The 18,949-nt window shown below is 40.4% G+C and overlaps 3 protein-coding genes across 3 annotated transcripts; 1 reads left to right on the top strand and 2 right to left on the bottom strand.

The window, feature by feature from the left end:
* The first annotated feature begins 254 nt into the window (after positions 1 to 254).
* On the top strand, positions 255 to 1,308 carry LOC106569042 (corticoliberin-1). The gene is made up of 2 exons (XM_014139988.2): positions 255 to 347; positions 773 to 1,308. The coding sequence occupies exon 2, from the start codon at positions 793 to 795 to the stop codon at positions 1,306 to 1,308; it is 516 nt and encodes a 171-aa protein (XP_013995463.2). The 5' UTR covers positions 255 to 347; positions 773 to 792.
* Positions 570 to 11,065, bottom strand: LOC106569041 (E3 ubiquitin-protein ligase TRIM63). Its single transcript, XM_014139987.2, has 9 exons — positions 10,669 to 11,065; positions 10,130 to 10,305; positions 5,927 to 6,101; positions 5,499 to 5,594; positions 5,070 to 5,303; positions 4,753 to 4,775; positions 4,543 to 4,667; positions 3,915 to 4,303; positions 570 to 2,150 (listed from the first exon to the last, which is right to left on the bottom strand). The coding sequence occupies exons 1-9, from the start codon at positions 10,834 to 10,836 to the stop codon at positions 2,055 to 2,057; spliced, it is 1,482 nt and encodes a 493-aa protein (XP_013995462.1). The 5' UTR covers positions 10,837 to 11,065; the 3' UTR covers positions 570 to 2,054.
* A 708-nt stretch (positions 11,066 to 11,773) lies between these two features.
* Positions 11,774 to 17,525, bottom strand: LOC106569113 (dnaJ homolog subfamily C member 5). The gene is made up of 4 exons (XM_014140097.2): positions 17,408 to 17,525; positions 13,346 to 13,559; positions 13,020 to 13,191; positions 11,774 to 12,136 (listed from the first exon to the last, which is right to left on the bottom strand). The coding sequence occupies exons 1-4, from the start codon at positions 17,512 to 17,514 to the stop codon at positions 12,051 to 12,053; spliced, it is 579 nt and encodes a 192-aa protein (XP_013995572.2). The 5' UTR covers positions 17,515 to 17,525; the 3' UTR covers positions 11,774 to 12,050.
* Positions 17,526 to 18,949: the final 1,424 nt, after the last annotated feature.

The raw sequence follows: 18,949 nt of genomic DNA on the forward strand, positions 1-18,949 counted from the left end.
GGCCATATCCATAGTTAGTTGAACAATGGCACACTAGAAAACAACACATCCCAATTACTTTATGACTCATCTGATATTAACCCCGTTGTGGGACCATTGTGGACTGAGGGATGCTCCCCATTCATATTCAGGTGTTGCCTTGACTTCTTTACATTAGCGCTTGCGCAGACCATCATGATTCATGTCAGAGCACGATGATAGCCTCAGGTCTATGATATATAAGTCTTGTTTCGATGCTGTTTTGAAAACGCACTGTTGCAGGTTCATTGGAAGGCACAATTATTGTAGAAGAGATATCCTTTTCATAGCAACTTCACAGAAACATCTTCTGTCACAGTTAAACTCAGGTATTTGACAACCACTTGAATTTTTTGTTTAATTTAGGGAAATAGTTGTGGTGTTGTGTGCAGATCATTTAATTATTGATAGAAATGTAGCCTATTTACCATAAAATGCAATACTTAATACTTGTATACAGTATTAAATAATACTATTCGATGAGGTGGACATAGTTAACATAAAAGGGAATTGAAAAGTAATTAAATAACATATTATAGTTAAATAAGCAATTACAACATAAGCAACTGCTTTTATTGTTTTCAATGCAAATAAAATACATGTAAAATACAAAATCAGTCTTTGTGGCATATGAAAATACAACTTTTTGTCAAAGGGACACTCCCAGCCTAGGCTACTTAACATGCATCTTCACTTTAATTAATTTAATTGTGATTATGCACATGATAAAAATGAGCCTACATTTAATTCTCAGATTTCTCACAATCTCCTGAGATGAAGGTGAATGTCTTCGTTTTCGCCGTGGCTCTACTTGGTGCCTTCCAACCTCGCTATGAATGTAGAGCTATTGAAACCCCCCGGGCGGTCCATCCATCCCACGATCTACAGGCAGAGCGTCAACAGCAACTCCCTATTCTCCTGCGACTAGGAGAGGAGTACTTCATTCGGCTAGACAACTCCAATCAAAATTCGCTCCAGTCCTCATCGCCGAACACATCTCCTGGAGCTGCTGCGCCCTCAACAACGGTCAACAGGGCTTTACAACTTCAGCTCACGCAGCGCCTTCTGCAAGGTAAATTCGGTGATATCAATCGGTTTCTGAACAGCTACGCTAACCAGATGGGAGATTCCATGGAAAGAGGAAAGAGGTCCGGGCCGGGCGAAGAGCCACCGATCTCTTTGGACCTGACGTTCCACCTGCTGAGGGAAGTTCTAGAAATGGCTCGAGCCGAGCAATTAGCACAGCAGGCAAATAGTAACCGAAAAATGATGGACATATTCGGGAAATGAAAGTGTTAGAAATACATTTGCCAAATAATTTGTTTACATCTTGCACAAAGTGTACGCTACTATTCCATTTCTGTATTACTCTTTAATTGGTTAACTTTCGTTATTTTATTTATAATTTGTATTTATTTAAACGAGAGCTGTAAAATCGAGTTGTAATTCGCTGTATAGTTATTACATTGTTTGATGAGAAGCAAACATAGCCCGTTGACATGCTGAAACTGAACAAATATCCTTTGTCTTAATTTATATTCAAGCATAACATGTTTTGTATATACTGTTAGTCACACATTCATCCTCTCTTTCTGAAATTCCCTCTCATTGTACAACTGGTTAAAGTTTGATAATAAAATACAATATGAGCAACCAATCACATTTGTTGTGCAAGAGAATGTCTAATATTAATGTTTGTAATAAAACGTTGAAAAGTTACATTTATTGCTTGCTGTGTAGCCTAAATTGAGTGTATAAATACATTCCGGCTGTTCTTCTGACTGGCGCGTAAATCTATTGCGCAAAGGTGTGCCAAATTACGCACATTTTTCTCAAGTCAGAGATCACCCCAATGACGTTTGTTTTCACAGTATGACGAATATACTGTAAGTGCTAGAGAGCATTTACAGATAAATTACAGTTATTCAACGGTAACAGAGTACTTATTTAAACCGTTCCTGCAGCAGGATGCTGACTCAATCAAAACAATGGAGTATTACAACAATTTCAGTATAGTCTTGAGGTAAGATGATAATCTACTTCTGGTTGTTCAGCCAAGAAAAGGAGAAGACGTGTTTGGGTCCATCTTTGTCATCTGTGTTTTGCTGACTTGATGCCGTATCAGAGGACATCTGTGAAAAACAGAGCAAAACCATTAGATGTCCCTTGTGTCACTGAACTATTGCGAAGCTACTCAAATTATAAATAGTAAATTGTTCAGAATGGGGTTTCTAAATGGGATCAAATTACTCGCAATGCATACTGAACAAGTAAAGTCTTATTTGGACAGAATACATAGAAATATTTCTGATATCTATAAAATGTCGACATGTCCATGCAAATGAACTAAAACGAAGGAACAATTCTGACTTTCTGAGTGGAAAATATAGTTTTTTTCATAATCCAAAGCACTAATTTAACACAATTTTCATTAGGGAAATCAAATATTTTGTAGTCTAAAGCACTACTATGAGATACGAAATACAAATTGACTCTAAAAGCTATATTTATCTCACCACACACATTGCCACACACAACCACGCCCACATGATGTCCTGTATCAATCAACATGATGTCCCGAATTACCATAATCATACCGATACAATAACCTCAGCGTACACAATAGCAGACAGCAATTTGACCTGATAAAAGAACATTGCACTGAATTGAAGCTTTTCATGTTTTCAATTTAAAGGGAACCTTTTAAGTGTTATAGATTGACTGCTTAAGTATTAGTCAGCGCCCAAATGAAGAATAAACATATCCGACCCAAAAGCTCAATAATTGTAGACTTTATCAGATTCCAAAGCTGATGCAGTACAATAAACAAAGACAAATACTTCCTGTGAAGAAACAAAACAGGATTATTAGAGTTCTTGTATGCAACATGAGGTGATGATTTTAGGTTATGCAGACACACACACACACACACACACACACACACACACACACACACACACACACACACACACACACACACACACACACACACACTGTTACCACACAAAGGCCCCTTATGATAATCACATCTATGAATCAGTAGGCTGTTCAAGCCAATTTGTTTCCCTCTGGAATGAATGCAAACTGTTCCAGGTGGCTTTTCACTTCTAATTTGGATCCACCTGATTATGTTGGTGTGAACTTTATGCTCATTCAAATAAGCACTCCACATGTAAATTAACTCAATGATGATGACATGTAACAGAGTGGCTGATAATTATCCCAATGAAAACAGCAGCCTCCCCCTCCCTGCTTCACCCCTCACACGCAGTGCCCCGGCAACCAGAGAGCAGGCAGGTGGCTCATCATTAAAGCCTCCTGCTGAGGTGAAAGCCACTTCTGTAACACAGGCCAGGTTCCATGCAGGCTAACAGAGCTGAGAGGAGCATAGCTGCTTTAAACAATGACTGGAATATTCTGATACAGACTGGTTATTGACTGGTTTCAACAACCATTTTTTCCTCATACAGAAGGTAGGAGATGAAAGTCAAGCAATATTCATTTTAGATTTTCTTTAGCAGACACTCTTATCCAGAGCGACTTACAGGAGCAATGAGGGTTAAGTGCCTTGCTCAAGGGTACATCGGCAGATTTGTTTACCTACTTGGCTCGGGGATTCAAACCAGTGACCTTTCGGTTACTGACCCAGCGCTCAACCACTAGACTACCTGCCGCCCAATATCCATACGGTTAGTGAACTCAAATGTGACCTCGACTGTCACTGTGCTAGGGGTTTACTTGAGAAATACACACTCTTTAAAGACCCTTACAAGACAGCTGCTGGAATGGAGTTAGCCACGGCTCATGTATTGTTATTATTATATCAGTTATTATGTTGAGACATTTACAGTAAATCTCCCGGCTAGGCTGTATTGTGTCACAAATGTTTCTCTCACCTGTGTCGGTGGCTCTGCTGATGGGAAGTTGACCGGGGTTGTGTTTGGGAACTGAACTGGGGTTGTGGTTGAAGTTGGGAAGTGGACTGGAGTTGTGGCGCGGGCCTGTGCGCTGGCAGTTGGGGTTGGGTTTAAGGATGGGAATTGTACCGGGGTTGTTGCATGGGCGGGGGCCTGTTGGGTGGCCAGTGTAGTGGTGTCGCCTAGGGTTTCAGTAGGTCTCTGAGGTAGGGGTGGGGGTGATGTAAGCTGGGGCTTTGGAGGGTTGGCCCCAACCGTTGCCGCCACTGCAGCAGCAGGAGAGACCTCTGTACGGGTCACCCCTGTCACCCCACTCACTTCTTCTTCCTCTTCACCATCTTCAAACTCATCATCATCATCTTCATCATCTGAACAATAATTCGATTTCAAAATAAGATTTGTTTATATTGTATAATTGGAAAGTGCTTCTACTGAGTTTTTATTTGATCTTGTTCTTGTTATTTACTGTATGTCATCAGTTAACACAGTCTCTATGGCACTGGAAGAAGTGATTTTGGACACATTGTGAAAGAACATTGAAATACCAAGGGAGGTGAAGAGAGTGTACCGGCGGTGGTGTACTCATAATACTCATTATACTCCCTACCTTTCACAAAGTCTATGGTGAGCAGTGCCCTCCTCTCCCGCTCAAAGTTGGCTGCGTAGTGATCCATGTTGTCATAGCCACGCTCCACTTTGTCCAGGTTGGAGATGTTAGTGCCTGCAACGAGCCTGGTGGACAAAGAGAGATCAAAGGTACACTGTTCTACAGATCAGCCCTACAGACTAAAACTGGCAAATGGGTATGTGTACTCACTTTTGTAGAAGAGGCTTTGCAGTCTGTGGGAGCAAAGATGAGAAAGGAATTATTTCTCAGAAAGCTCTGATGTGAAACATTAGAATACATTGCACAACATGACTTCTGGGAAGAAATCTCAGAAGACATCTCAGAAGACAACATGGTTGTAATAGCATGTTAACACTTTTTATTTAGACATGGTATATAACTTTATATAATTGTAATATGTCACTGATGCAGAATTTCTGCTGCCTATTTTATATGGTAGTAATTTGTTATCTTTGTAGATAAAGGCCATTCTTATCCCTTCTGGACAAAAAAAAGCATGTCATCACCTGCAGGAAAGTAGCCATTTCTGACTCCTCCATTGTCTGTATCCCTGTCTCCACGATCTTTGCCATGTTCTCCAGGTGCTCTCTATACTTCCTCATGAGGCCGTTTATATAGTCCAGTTTCTCCTGTTGCTCTGCGTTGATCTTCAGGGTCATGTCCCCTTTCCGCTCCTCCAGGATGGCATAAAGGTGATCAAAACTTTCACACACCTTGGATTTCTGCCTCCTGCCATTCTCCTGGAAGACAGCCATGATTGTACTGTAAGGTCGAGCCGACAGATAACTGGGTCATAGATATTGTCAGAAGTCAAAATTAGGGTGAATAAAAATAAACAATACATTTTTTCCCATCAATATTATTGCAGTTTTATACAATGTGTAAATGCTGTTATAGATGAAACATAAGAAAGGAGAAAAGGTTGAAGGCTTCACCTCAACGGTCTTACAGGTCTCATCCAGTTGACTCATGATGCCTTGAATCCTGTCGTTGTTCCCCACTAGCATGGCTATACAGTCAGTCAACTCAGTCTGGAACACACACACAGAGGAGGTTCATCATTATTTTACAAAGAAGGACGTTGTATGTACCAACTCTGATACTCTGTTCAATTCTTTTCTATCGAGAACCTAAAAGGGCTCTTCAGCTGTCCTCATAGCAGAACCATTTGAAGAACCCTTTTTGGTTCCAGGTGGAACTCTTTTGGGTTACATGTAGAACCCTCTATGTAAAGGGTTCTACATGGAACTCAAAAGGGTTCTACCTAGATTCTAGATAGAAAAAAAGGTGCTAAGAGTGTATACCTGTAAAGCATCGTTATTAAAAAGGTGATAGACAGTGGATGTAAAATAAATAAGTTAACCTTTTGCTTATTGAACACAGTGTTGAGTGGGGCCACATCACAGTCTTTGTGGGCTCCGAACACCTTGCAGAGAGAGCAGGTGGGCACGCCACACGTCACACAGTAGATGTTGATCTTCTCATCCTCATGCTCCTCACACATGGGCTGGTCACACCTGGCAGGCTCAGGCTTGCTGCTGCAGATTGAACCAGAGGGCTACAGTACAGGTTACAGTCATACTTAGGGGATCCCGTTTAATACACTCTTAGAAAAAAAAGAGTTCTACCTGGAACCAAAAAGGATTCTACCCGGGAACCAAAAAGGGTTCTCCTATGGGGACAGCCGGTGAACCCTTTTGGAACCCTTATTTCTAAGAGTGTAAGACTACACATTTGGCAAAGACTTCCCTGTGACCTTTTTAAAAACTCAACAGCCCTGGTTTAACCGAGTTAACCGGGGTTTGTGAGCGAGGAAGCTATACTGTTGAACAAGCACAGTAACGTCCGTCACACTGGAAAGTCACAAAAACGATGTCTTTGAGACTCAAAGACTAAGTGTCTCTCTTTAAGCCATAATAATGTCACTTAAAATTAAATAAAACAATGTAGTACAGACAGACTTTCTCCTCGTGGAATGTTGGCAAGTCAGAATAGCCATTACTTTGTCATTTATGTTTATTTGGCAACCAAGAGTATGTTAACATTTGGAATAACTGTTTTTAATAGCCCACTTGTGTTATCTAAACCATGGTTAATTGATTACCACACTGTTGATACCCAGAGCTGTGCTTTTCACACCGATTCAAACAACGTGTCCATGTGAAAATTGTATTCATCTTGTCACTGCAATATACTCAATAACATGACATTGATTACGCAAAAATAGCAAGAGCAGATGATGTCTTTCCAGAGACTACCATTAATGTAGTTACAGTAAGTAAATTACATGTAGATACTGTAGATACATATTCTGTAGGGAATCTACAGTGTATATTTAGTGACAGAAGTTGTATTTTGAAAACATACACCCTGTTCAAAAGTTTGGGGTCACTTAGAAATGTCCTTGTTTTGAAAGAAAAGCAAAAAAAATGGTCCATTAAAATAACATCATATTGATCAGAAATACAGTGTAGACATTGTTAATGTTGTAAATGACTATTGTAGCTGGAAACGGCTGATTTTTGTAATGGAATATCTACATAGGCGTACAGAGGCCCATTATCAGCAACCATCACTCCTGGGTTCCAATGGCACGTTGTGTTATCTAATCCAAGTTTATCATTTTAAAAGGCTAATTGATCATTAGAAAAACCTTTTGCAATTATGTTAGCACAACTGAAAACTGTTGTTCTGATTCAAGAAGCAATAAAACTGGCCTTCTTTACACTCGTTGAGTATCTGGAGCATCAGCATTTGTGGGTTCGATTACAGGCACAAAATGGACAGAAACAAAGACTCTTTCTTCTGAAACTCATCAGTCTATTCTTGTTCTGAGAAATGAAGGCTATTCCATGCAAGAAATTTCCAAGAAACTGAAGATCTCGTACAATGCTGTGTACTACTCCCTTCACAGAACAGCGTAAACTGGCTCTAACCAGAATAGAATGAGGAGTAGGAGGCCCCGGTGCACAACTGAGCAAGAGGACAAGTACACTAGAGTGTCTAGTTTGAGAAACAGATGCCTCACAAGTCCTCAACTGGCAGCTTCATTGAATAGTACCCGCAAAACACCAGTCTCAAAGTCAACAGTGAAGAGGCGACTCCGGGATGCTGGCCTTCTAGGCAGAGTTCCTCTGTCCAGTGTCTGTGTTCTTTTGCCCATCTTAATCTTTTATTTTTATTGGCTAGTCTGAGATATGGCTTTTTCTTTGCAACTCTGCCTAGAAGGCCAGCATCCCGGAGTAGCCGCTTCGCTGTTGAGAGTGAGACTGGTGTTTTGCGGGTACTATTTTTTCTTGGCAATTCCTTGGCAATTTCTCACATGGAATAACCTTAATTTCTCAGAACAAGAATAGACTGACAAGTTTCAGAAGAAAGTTCTTTGTTTCTGGCCATTTTGAGCCTGTTATCGATCCCACAAATGCTGATGCTCCAGATACTCAACTAAGAAGGCCAGTTTTATTGCTTCTTTAATCAGGACAACAGTTGTCAGCTGTGCTAACATAATTGCAAAAGGTCAACTATTTTTGTGAACTACTTGTGTCTCTAACCCTCCTAAAAGCAGAAGATATACTATATTGACGTCTAGAAAATGTAGTACGGCTCAAAGTGCAATAAAAATAGGCCTCTCTTAACTGACTGCTACCTCACTGGCCTACATTATAAAAATAGTTCAAACTAACAGGCTACTTGTCCAGCCACCCATGAGTCAAACCCTGATTTCACAATAGTGCTCTACAAAAACAAATATACACTGCATGTACAAAACATTAGGAACACCTTCCTAATATTGAGTTGCATCCTCTTTTGCCCTCAGAACAGCTTCGATTCGTTGGGGCATGGACTCTACAAGGTGTTGAAAGCGTTCCACAGGGATGCTGGCCCATGTTGACTCCAATGCTTCCCACAGTTGTGTCAAGTTGGCTGGATGTCCTTTGGGTGTTGGACCATTCTTGATACACCAGCAGTGTTGCAGTTCTTTTTGCAGATAGACTGTAGCTTCCATCAATGTAATTGGCTGCATCACTTCCAATCCCCAATACATTTTTTTGCACATATGTATATACATACATACATACATACATACATACATACATACATACATACATACATACATACATACATACATACATACATACATACATACATACATACATACATACATACATACATACATACATACATACATACATACACACATACATACATACATAGAGTTGAAGTTGGAAGTTTACATACACCTTAGCCAAATACATTTAAACTCAGTTTTTCACAATTCCCGACATGTACTACTCTACTATTATTCTGACATTTCACATTCTTAAAATGAAGTGGTGATCCTAACTGACCTAAAACAGGGATTTTTTACTAGGATTAAATGTCAGGAATTGTGAAAAACTGAGTTTAAATGTATTTGGCTAAGTTGTATGTAAACTTCCAACTTACATTTACATTTACATTTAAGTCATTTAGCAGACGCTCTTCTCCAGAGCGACTTACAAACTTCAACTGTATATGGCACAGCTGTAAATTTTTTGGTCCTTAAATGAAACTGGTATGCTTTTTTATTTATCACAATTTTCTGTAACCAATTATGGTCTTTAATGCAGGGCCGACAGACAAGTTCCCTACTTTTTCCCCCTTCCACTTTCCTCTTCCATTTTTGCCCTAATGCTGCAATTAGTTAGTTGTAATTTTGGGTAGAGCAGACATTTCCATATGGTAGCTGCATGTGTGACTTAACTCCACCAGTCCTAGTCATGATATCATTTACAAAATTGTTCTTAAAAAAAAAATTGAATTAAAAAAAAAAGTGTATATTTGAGTTTAACCACAATATTTGTTGTATTATTTGTTAAATCTTTTTCTGGTGGATTAAACTGAAATTGACCATTCTTGATACACAGGGGAAACTGTTGTGCATGAAAACCTCAGCAGCGTTGCAGTTCTTGACGCAAACCGGTGTGCCTGGCACCTACTACCAGGAACTTTAAACATTTGTCTTGCCCATTCACCCTCTGAATAACATACATACACAATCCATGTCTCAATTGTCTCAAGGCTTAAAACACTCTTCTTTAACCTGTCTCCTCCCCTTCATCTACACTTATTGAAGTGGATTTTAACAAGTGACATCAATAAGGGATCACCGTTTTCACCTGGATTCAGCTATGTCATGGAAAGAGCAAGTGTTCTTAATGTTTTGTACATTCTGTACATTCTCCTTTAATTTTCCATTTCCCATCAGTAGTATTCAGATTCATTCTATATGTTATTTTGGATAATATGTAGTCTTCTTGATGTCCAGATTTGTTGGTGTGGGGGTTTGCTGTATGTCTAATGGGCCAGACATACATGGGACTACTACTGAGTGCCTTTGACTAGATTGTCTGCCGCAAACATTTTAAATAGGCATGCAGTGTCTAACCTTGAGGACTGCTGTATATATCAATGATACTCTGCCTGTCTTAGGCCCATTGTTTTAGACCCATTGTTTTAGACCCATTGTTTTAGACCCATTGTTTAAGGCCCATTGTCTTCTCTTATTAGGCCTTTATTTCCTCACCTTGAGGACTCCTGTTCCTGTTTGTACATATCAATGATATTCTCCACCAGCAGGTTCCTCTGGAGGCCATAGACACCATGCCTGTCCAGGACTACCTCATGTCTGCAGGATGGGCAGCGGAAACGCCCCCCTGAAGTCACAGTGGTTCCTCTGGTTGATAGATAAGGGTTTGAGGCCTACACAGATCAGGACAGCAGTAATGGCGTTAGATAAAGCCGGTCATGGATTTTTTTAAATATAGGCCTAGTAGTATTTGCATTGGTTACTGAACTTGTGTGCTAAATGAATCTGGAAATTGCATGGGTCAAGAGGTATACATGATGACAAAACACTTTTTGTTTCTTTTCAACATTACCAAATAAGTGGTAATTAAACAGTGACAATTGAAGGATGCACAATACCTTCACTACAATTTCAGAATGCTGTACATGTATATGAATGGTTTTTGACAGAGATAAACCTGTAACTTTACAAAGCCCATCAAGAGACAGCAGTAAAGGTTAAAAGTGAAAAGTTCAGCTGTATAATAACCAACCTACCTGGAAAATATCTTGGGCACATTTTCGACAAAGGTTGTGTTGACAAGGGAGAATGACCACCGGTTTGGTAAACATCTCCAAACAGATAGGGCAAATGAGCTGTTTCTCCAAGCTGTCCATGGTGCCTTCTTGCTTTGTGGAATGTGAATACCCCAGAGAGATACTCATTGCACAGTGGAAAAACAAAAACACTACTGGTCTTTGGGGATACCAAGAAATGGTCCCCCAATGGTCCCCCAATCCCTAAAGAACTGACTTGGCAAATATCAAAGATGTCTACTCCTTTTGAACAACGCAGAGTCACTGGGCCTGCTCAGGCGCTCGTTGCTGTCCTCAAAGTTTCTTCGAACGGATCGCGTTGCTCCCTAGCTGGCAATCCACTGAGTGTCACAGGCTGTTTTTAGAAACCCCCACGTCAAGGGTTGTCATGCTTACTTGCCCATATATGAAAATGTCATGAGAAGGGTTAGGGAGTCCAGCTGTTACCACCTCTGAAACAGGAAGGGGTAGGCCCATACCTCCACTAAACAGAGTAGGCTGAAATAGCCGCTAGCCGCTGATCTTGGGTCAGTTTTGCATTTAGGATTGGGGGAGGGGGAAATGATCCTAGAGCTGTGTCTAGACTTCACCCTGGATGGAGCCTTTCTAACAAACACAGGCAAGTCCCTGCTTTGACTGTTGAATAACGGACTATAACTTCATTTTATGTTTGGAGTTGTCAATCAGAAAAAATGTCACTATAATGCAAGAATGCTTTAGTAGAAAACATGCAAGTTAGCCTACAACTGCGAAATCATTGAGATCAATGTTAAAAGACTCCAGTCCACCTCCCAATGACAAACATGATCCATTGCGAAACAGTGGTCGCCTAACAAATTAAGTAATTACACTACGCTGACACTGTAAGTAATGCCGCAGTCCCACATTGACTCAGAACCTTTCCTCAGGATGGAGACTTAAAACAAATATATACCACACTCATACCAAGATAATCAGATACCATTTCATGTTGACTGTATAGATAGATAAAATCATACATTTAATTTCGACAAAATACTTTAGTTGTATTTTATACATACACGTAATCTTTCCACACTGAGCTGTTTGTAGTGTATTGTAGGTGATAAGTAAAACCAATGCACTCCAGAGTGTTTAGTTCAGTGAATGGAGATGATGGATTGGTTTTGCAGGGGAACAATGACATCAACTACATCCAATGAAAACCCCAAAACTGAAATCAAGAAAAGTGAATAAAAACAACCAAAAGCACTGATTTCCAGACAATGCAATTGGGTTTGAGTGTGGGAACAGTCATTGACATAGAAATAGGCTGTGTAGTGTTTATGTAGTCTAGTGCCGCTACTGTTTATAGACATCCAAGTTCAGGTGTAGCTTCGGTGCCCATCCCCAATCAACTGCGTCTTCTCACTGGCATTAGTTGGCTGGTGCACAACCGGAGTGTCCACATCTAGGATTAGACAACAGTGTGAATAATGACACAGAAAATCCCTACAATATTAGATGATCAGCATAGATACATTTGTCCTTCTTATTGTGGTATATTCTCTCGTTCTGTTCAGGGATACATTGATGTTAAACTTTACTATTTAAGGGTATGTTTAGTTTGTTTGTTGTTTGCAGAAGATGTAAAGGTATGTTTAGAAATCATTTATTCATCTATTATTTTCCTAAGAGGTTATAGGAAATGGTTCTGACTGGCACAAGAAGGATATATCGCATCAACACAAATCTACCACATCTACTTGTTGTTGAAACTGCGGAGACATTTGCACATTGTACATAATTGATCCTTTACTTCCCATAATTGATGAGTTGTCCAAAAATAATTAGCTATTTATCTGGCTTCACTGCCTCCCATACATTTCTGAACATGTAATAAACTAACATTCACAGTGAGAATTGTAATTTATAAACAGGGATTTTTTTTCTCCATCAGCTATACCTAAATGGTTGTTATATGAATATTGTGCTGTTGAAATCGTAGCGGCAAGGGTAGCTATGAGTTTCTTAAGTCTGGTCATACATTGTTGTGTATGTTGGCGGTAGTCATGAACTTTCACTTCCCTCCATGTTGGTGTAAAGTAAGCTCACCTTACCATATGGGCATTGGTCATCAGTTCCTTCTTGTGAAGTGTGTTAGTGGTGTGACGGGACCATCTGTCTACTGGTGCTTGCAAGCCGTACACTTTAACTATATGAGTTGTTGTTCCCTTTGCCTCTTGCCCTCCTCAAGTGTGAAATGCTTGTGTGTGTGAGCCTGTGTGTGCTTATGGGTGTGTGTATGTGTGTGTGCATGTGTGTGTGTGCCCTCACTGAGTGTGTCCCCTCACCAGTCTCCATGTCGTACTGGATCTCCTCCTCCAGGTCTTCAGGGGAGACATAGCTATCTGTTCCATCTCCAGGAGGCATCGGCTTCAGCTTCCCACAGCAGCAGTTACAGCAGCAGCACAGGCAGCAGCAGCAGTAGCACCCCGTTATCACGCCACACAGGGCAAAGAGACCCTGAAAGGAGAGAGATATAGGTTAACACAACACAAACAAACCAACATGCAATCATGAACTAATGCACACACAGACATACACACAGACAACCACACACGCATGCAGGGACTCACAGCAAATCATCCAGGGACTCTTTATGATTGTGAAGGCTCACCTTAGCCCACCAGGTAGAGAGCATGAAGTAAGTGTTGACATTCTCCTCTCCAAACTGCTGGGCCACGTAAAGTCCAAGGGAGCCGTAGCTGTCATAGATGTTTCTCTTTGTGACGTCTGACAGGATGGAATTAGCGCTATTGAGCTCCTTGAATTTCTCTGCCGTCTCTGGGTTGTCAGGGTTCTTGTCCGGGTGGTATCTCAGAGCTAATTTTCTGAAAGGCATTCAAAAGTAAATCAATGAACACACAATAATATCAAAAATCAGGGTAGAAAATGGACAACAGAACTTGGTGAACCTCTCGCTTGTGGTTTCAGAAACTGGATGAGAGATAATGTGCAAAGATAGAGGTTGTATTGTCAGTTTAGTGTTTACCCTACAGCTCTATGCCCGCTCTCTGGCTGGTATTTCATTGACATATCTAGACACACACTTGTTTGTATAGGTTAGTTAATGTGCCATTTGATCAGCCCTGCTGGAGCTAAGTCCACTGCCCCATCTACTGTCTGGCAGAAGACAACACAGAGGAGATGTGTGGCTCAGTTGGTGGAGCATGGCGTTTGCAACGCCAGGGTTGTGGGTTCGCTTCCCACGGGGGACCAGTACGGAGAAAAAAATAAAAAGATTTTAAAAAGTATGAAATGTATGTAAGTCGCTCTGGATAAGAGCATCTGCTAAATGACTAAAATGTAAAAAATGTGTCTGATGAGGTGAGCGAACATGCTCTGAAAATGTATTTTTTTGTATTATAAACTACTTCAGAGATAGTGATGTTCATAAAAATGTCTAATTCATTCAAGATACTGAATGAATACAGTTCAGAGAATATGAAACATGAATATCATTAGGGGTTATTCGCGTCTGCATTTAATAATGGCATGTCAGCTACCATTTCCAACAAAATAGGTCATAGGGGCATAACACATACACTCACCTATGTATTTATTTGGACAGTGAAGACAAAACTTTTAATTTGGCTCTATACTCCAGCATTTTGGATTTGAGATCAAATGTTTTTTATGAAGCGACATCACAGAATGTCACCTTTAATTTGAGGGTATGTTCATACATATCGGTTTAACCGTTTAGAAATGAAAGAACTTCATGTATATAGACCCCAATTTGAAGTATTTTGACAAATTCACTTATAGTGTACTACATTTAGTTAAAAGTGTAATATTTGGTTCCATATTCCTAGCACTGCAATGGAAAATGTGATTCATCCTGCTACGAGTGTCTACAGTATAACATAATTTCTTCCCAACATCTCATGTGGAATACAGTATATAATACATATAAACTGAGTGTACAAAACATTAAGAACACCTTCCTAATATTCAGTTGCAACCCCCTTTTGCCCTCAGAACAGCCTCAATTCGTTGGGGCATGGACTTTACAAGGTGTCGACAGCATTCCACAGGGAAGCTGGCCCATGTTGACTCCAATGATTCCCACAGTTGTGTCAAGTTGGCTAGATGTCCTTTGGGTGGTGGACCTTTCTTGATACACACGGGAAACTGTTGAGCATGAAAAACCCAGCAGCATTGCAGTTATTGTCACAAACCGGTGCGCCTGGCACCTACTACCAAGATCTGTTCAATGGTGCTTACATCTTTTTGTCTATGCACATTCACACAATCCATGTCTATTGTCTCAGGGCTTAAAAATCCTTCTTTAATCTGTCTCCTCCTCTTAATCTACATTGATTGAAGAGGATTTAACAAGTGACATCAATAAGGGATCATAGATTGAACCTGGATTCACCTGGTCAGTCTGTCATGGAAAGAGCAGGTGTTCTTAATACTCAGTGTAGATGTGATAGTTTATTGGATACACCCTAGGTTAGACCCCCCTTTGCCTCCAGAACAGCCTGAATTCTTTGTGGGATGGAAAAGTAGCTCAATTGGTATCAAGGGACCTAACGTGTGCAAGGAATACATGAACCACACCATTACATCACCGCCACCAGCCTGTACCGTTGACACCAGGCAGGATGGGGCCATGGACTTATGCAGCTTATGCCAAATCCTGACTCTACCATCAGCTTGACGCAACAGGAAATGGGATTCGTCGGACTAGGCAATGTTTTTCCACTCCTCAATTGTCCAGTGTTGGTGATCGCGTGCCCACTGGAGCCGCTTCTTCTGGTTTTTATCTGATAGGAGTGGATCCCAGTGTGGTCGTCTGCTGCAGTAGCCCATCTTCGACAAGGACCGACGAGTTGTGCGCTTCGAGATGCCGTTCTGCACACCACTGTTGTACTGCGCTGTTATTTGCCTGTTTGTGGCCTGCTTGTTATCTTGCACGATTCTTGCCATTCTTCTTCGATCTCTCAACACCAAGCTGTATTCGCCCACAGGACTGCCGCTGACTGGATGTTTTTTGTTTGTCGCACCATTCTCTGTAAACCCTAGACACTGTCGTGCGAGAAAAGCCCTGGAGGCCGGACGTTTCTGAGATAATAGAAGCAGCACGCCTGGCACCGATGATCATACCATGCTCAAAGTCGCTTAGGTCACTCATTTTGCCAATTTTAATGTTCAATATTACAGAAACTGAATGCTTGTCTGCCTGTTTTGTATAGCAAGCCACAGCCATGTGACTCACTGTCTGTAGAAGCTAACCATTTTCGTGAACAGGGTGGTGTACCTAATACACTGGCCACTGAGTGTCGATGTCATAGTGATAGATTTAGATGTGATAGATATGATAGTGATAGATAGTGATATGATAGTGATAGATATACATGTGATAGATAGTGATTGTGGACTACAGGAAAAGGAGGGCCGAACACGCCCCCATTCACATCGACGGGGCTGTAGTGGATCGGGTCGAGAGTTTCAAGTTTCTTGGCGTCCACATCACCAACAAACTATCATGGTCCAAACACACCAAGACAGTCGTGAAGAGGGTACGACAACTGCTTTTCCTCCTCAGGAGACTGAAAAGATTTGGCATGGGTCCCCAGATCCTCAAAAAGTTCTACAGCTGCACCATCGAGAGCATCCTGACCGGTTGCATCACCACCTGGTATGGCAACTGCTCGGCATCCGACCATAAGGTGCTACACAGGGTAGTGAGTACGGCCCAGTTCATCGCTGGGGCCAAGCTTCCTGCCATCCAGGACCTGTATACTAGGCAGTGTCAGAGGAAGGATCATAAAATTGTCAAAGACTACAGCCACCCTAGTCATAGACTGTTCTCTCTGCTACCGCACAGCAAGCGGTACCGAAGCACCAAGTCTAGGTCCAAAAGGCTCCTTAACAGCTTCTACCCCCAAGCCATAAGACCGCTGAACAATTAATCAAATGGCCACCCGGACTATTTAATTACCCTAACCCCCATAGTAACTTTACCCCTACCTACATGTACAAATTACCTCGACTAACCTGTAACCCCGCACATTGACTCAGTACCGGTACCCCATGTATATAGCCTCATTATTGTTATTTTATTGTGTTACTTTTTATTTTATTCTTTACCTTTGTTTATTTAGTAAATATTTTCTTGACTCTATTTCTTGAACTGCATTGTTGGTTAAAGGCTTGTAAGTAAGCATTTCATTTTAAGCTCTACACCTGTTGTATTCGACACATGTGACAAATGTTATTTTATTTTATTCTTAATGCTTTGTACAGTCAGTGTAGATGTGATATATATATGTATATGTATATATATATATAGATAGATAGATACCATAGATAGATAGATAGATAGATAGATAGATAGATAGATAGATAGATAGATAGATAGATAGATAGATAGATAGATAGATAGATAGATAGATAGATAGATAGATAGATAGATAGATAGATAGATAGATAGATAGATAGATAGATAGATAGATAGATACCGTAGATAGATAGATAGATAGATAGATAGATAGATAGATAGATAGATAGATAGATAGATAGATAGATAGATAGATAGATAGATAGATAGATAGATAGATAGATAGATAGATAGATAGATAGATAGATAGATAGATAGATAGATTGATTGATTGATTGATTGATTGATTGATCAATGTGAACTGCTGGTGCCTTTGTTGTCAATTCCCACCTGTAGGACTTCTTGATGTCATCATGGTTACAACCTTTCTCTAGCCCTAGAACTTGATACAGAGACTCCCCTGAGGTGGACAGAGAGCGCTGCCTTGGTTCAGACATCCTACAACCATTACCTGCTGGAGAAAGAGGGTCAATTAGATTAAAACAAATTCAACTATTAAAAAAATACACTCAGTCAAACCATGGAACTCTTATTTGACAGCAAAGAAATGCACAATCAAGAAATTATCATCCAAAGGTACAAAATAGATACCTGGCTTCCTTGTTCTAATATTATGCTGCAGTAGCCATCTTATTTCTTTACAGTATTAAAGTCCTCAGTTAAAGTCCTCTGTCTACCTGGTGAAGTGTATGGTAATGATGGAGTTGCAGTGGACTGCTAGCTACTGTTTGTCAGACTAAACCTGAGATGCGGTGAAATAAAACATTCAGAAACTAGAGGGCTTGAATTTCACAGGCCACCAATGGGCCTGCAATACACTCCTGTGTAGCCTTGATCAGGTTTCAGCCAACACAGTCTGCTGCTTGAATAGTGTGACTGAATGTAGGCATGACAACTCCTGGGTAGGGGTCTGAGAGAACAGAGGGCAAGATGCTGGAGAGGGCTCTTCTTTAGAATCACTATGACTAGGGACTGGGGGTCGAGAATCAATATGGAGAGAGGACTTCATAGTTTCTGTATCTGGTTGATAAAACAAGAGGTTTATGTTGACATGAAGTTCACATGACAGGTTTACTTTTCAAGTTATCATCTCAAGTTGAACAGGTGTTTTGACCACCCAAAGATCACACCATCAAGTGATTGTGTGTACAATGGTTATTTATAATGTAGTGCACAAATTTGTAACTGTTATTGAGGAAAAATATTGTGATTTCTATTCAAAATGAAAATATTTTAAGGTAGGGCCTACATTCACAATATCATAGGAAACACTGCCACATACAGTAGTTCATGGAAATGGGTAGGGGAGGATAGTTGTGAATACTAATTTTTCCAGTTTGCAATGGTTTGTTGTAGCTTACTGTCACTCTTTTATGTAATAGCATATTTTCATCGCAGGGTGGTGACAAACTCACAGGAATGTTTAGTGTATTGTTACAGTACTGCAGTCTGGAGGCACTGAAGAACTTGGAATTTTTAAAATTGTAATGCCATATAACGTTGTACATATAATGCAATGCCAGTTACATCTTAACAGTTTTTACCCCAAAACCATAAGACTGCTGAACAATTACTCAAATAGCTACCCAGACTATTTGCATTGGCGTTGCTGCTACTCTCTGTTTATTATCTATGCATAGTCACTTTACCCCTACCTACATGTACATATTACCGCAATTACCTGGACTAACTTGTACCCCCACACATTGACTCAGTCCTGGTACCCCAGTTGTTGTTATTGTTGTTTTATTGTGTAACTTATTTACTTTAGTTTATTTTGAACATTTTTTTCTTAACTCTTATTTTTCTTAAAACTGTATTGTTGGTTAAGGGCTTGTAAGTAAGCGTTTCACGGTATTCGGCGCATGTGAC

The sequence above is a fragment of the Salmo salar genome, chromosome ssa14, assembly GCF_905237065.1.
Source record: "Salmo salar chromosome ssa14, Ssal_v3.1, whole genome shotgun sequence".
Taxonomy (NCBI): Eukaryota; Metazoa; Chordata; class Actinopteri; order Salmoniformes; family Salmonidae; genus Salmo; species Salmo salar.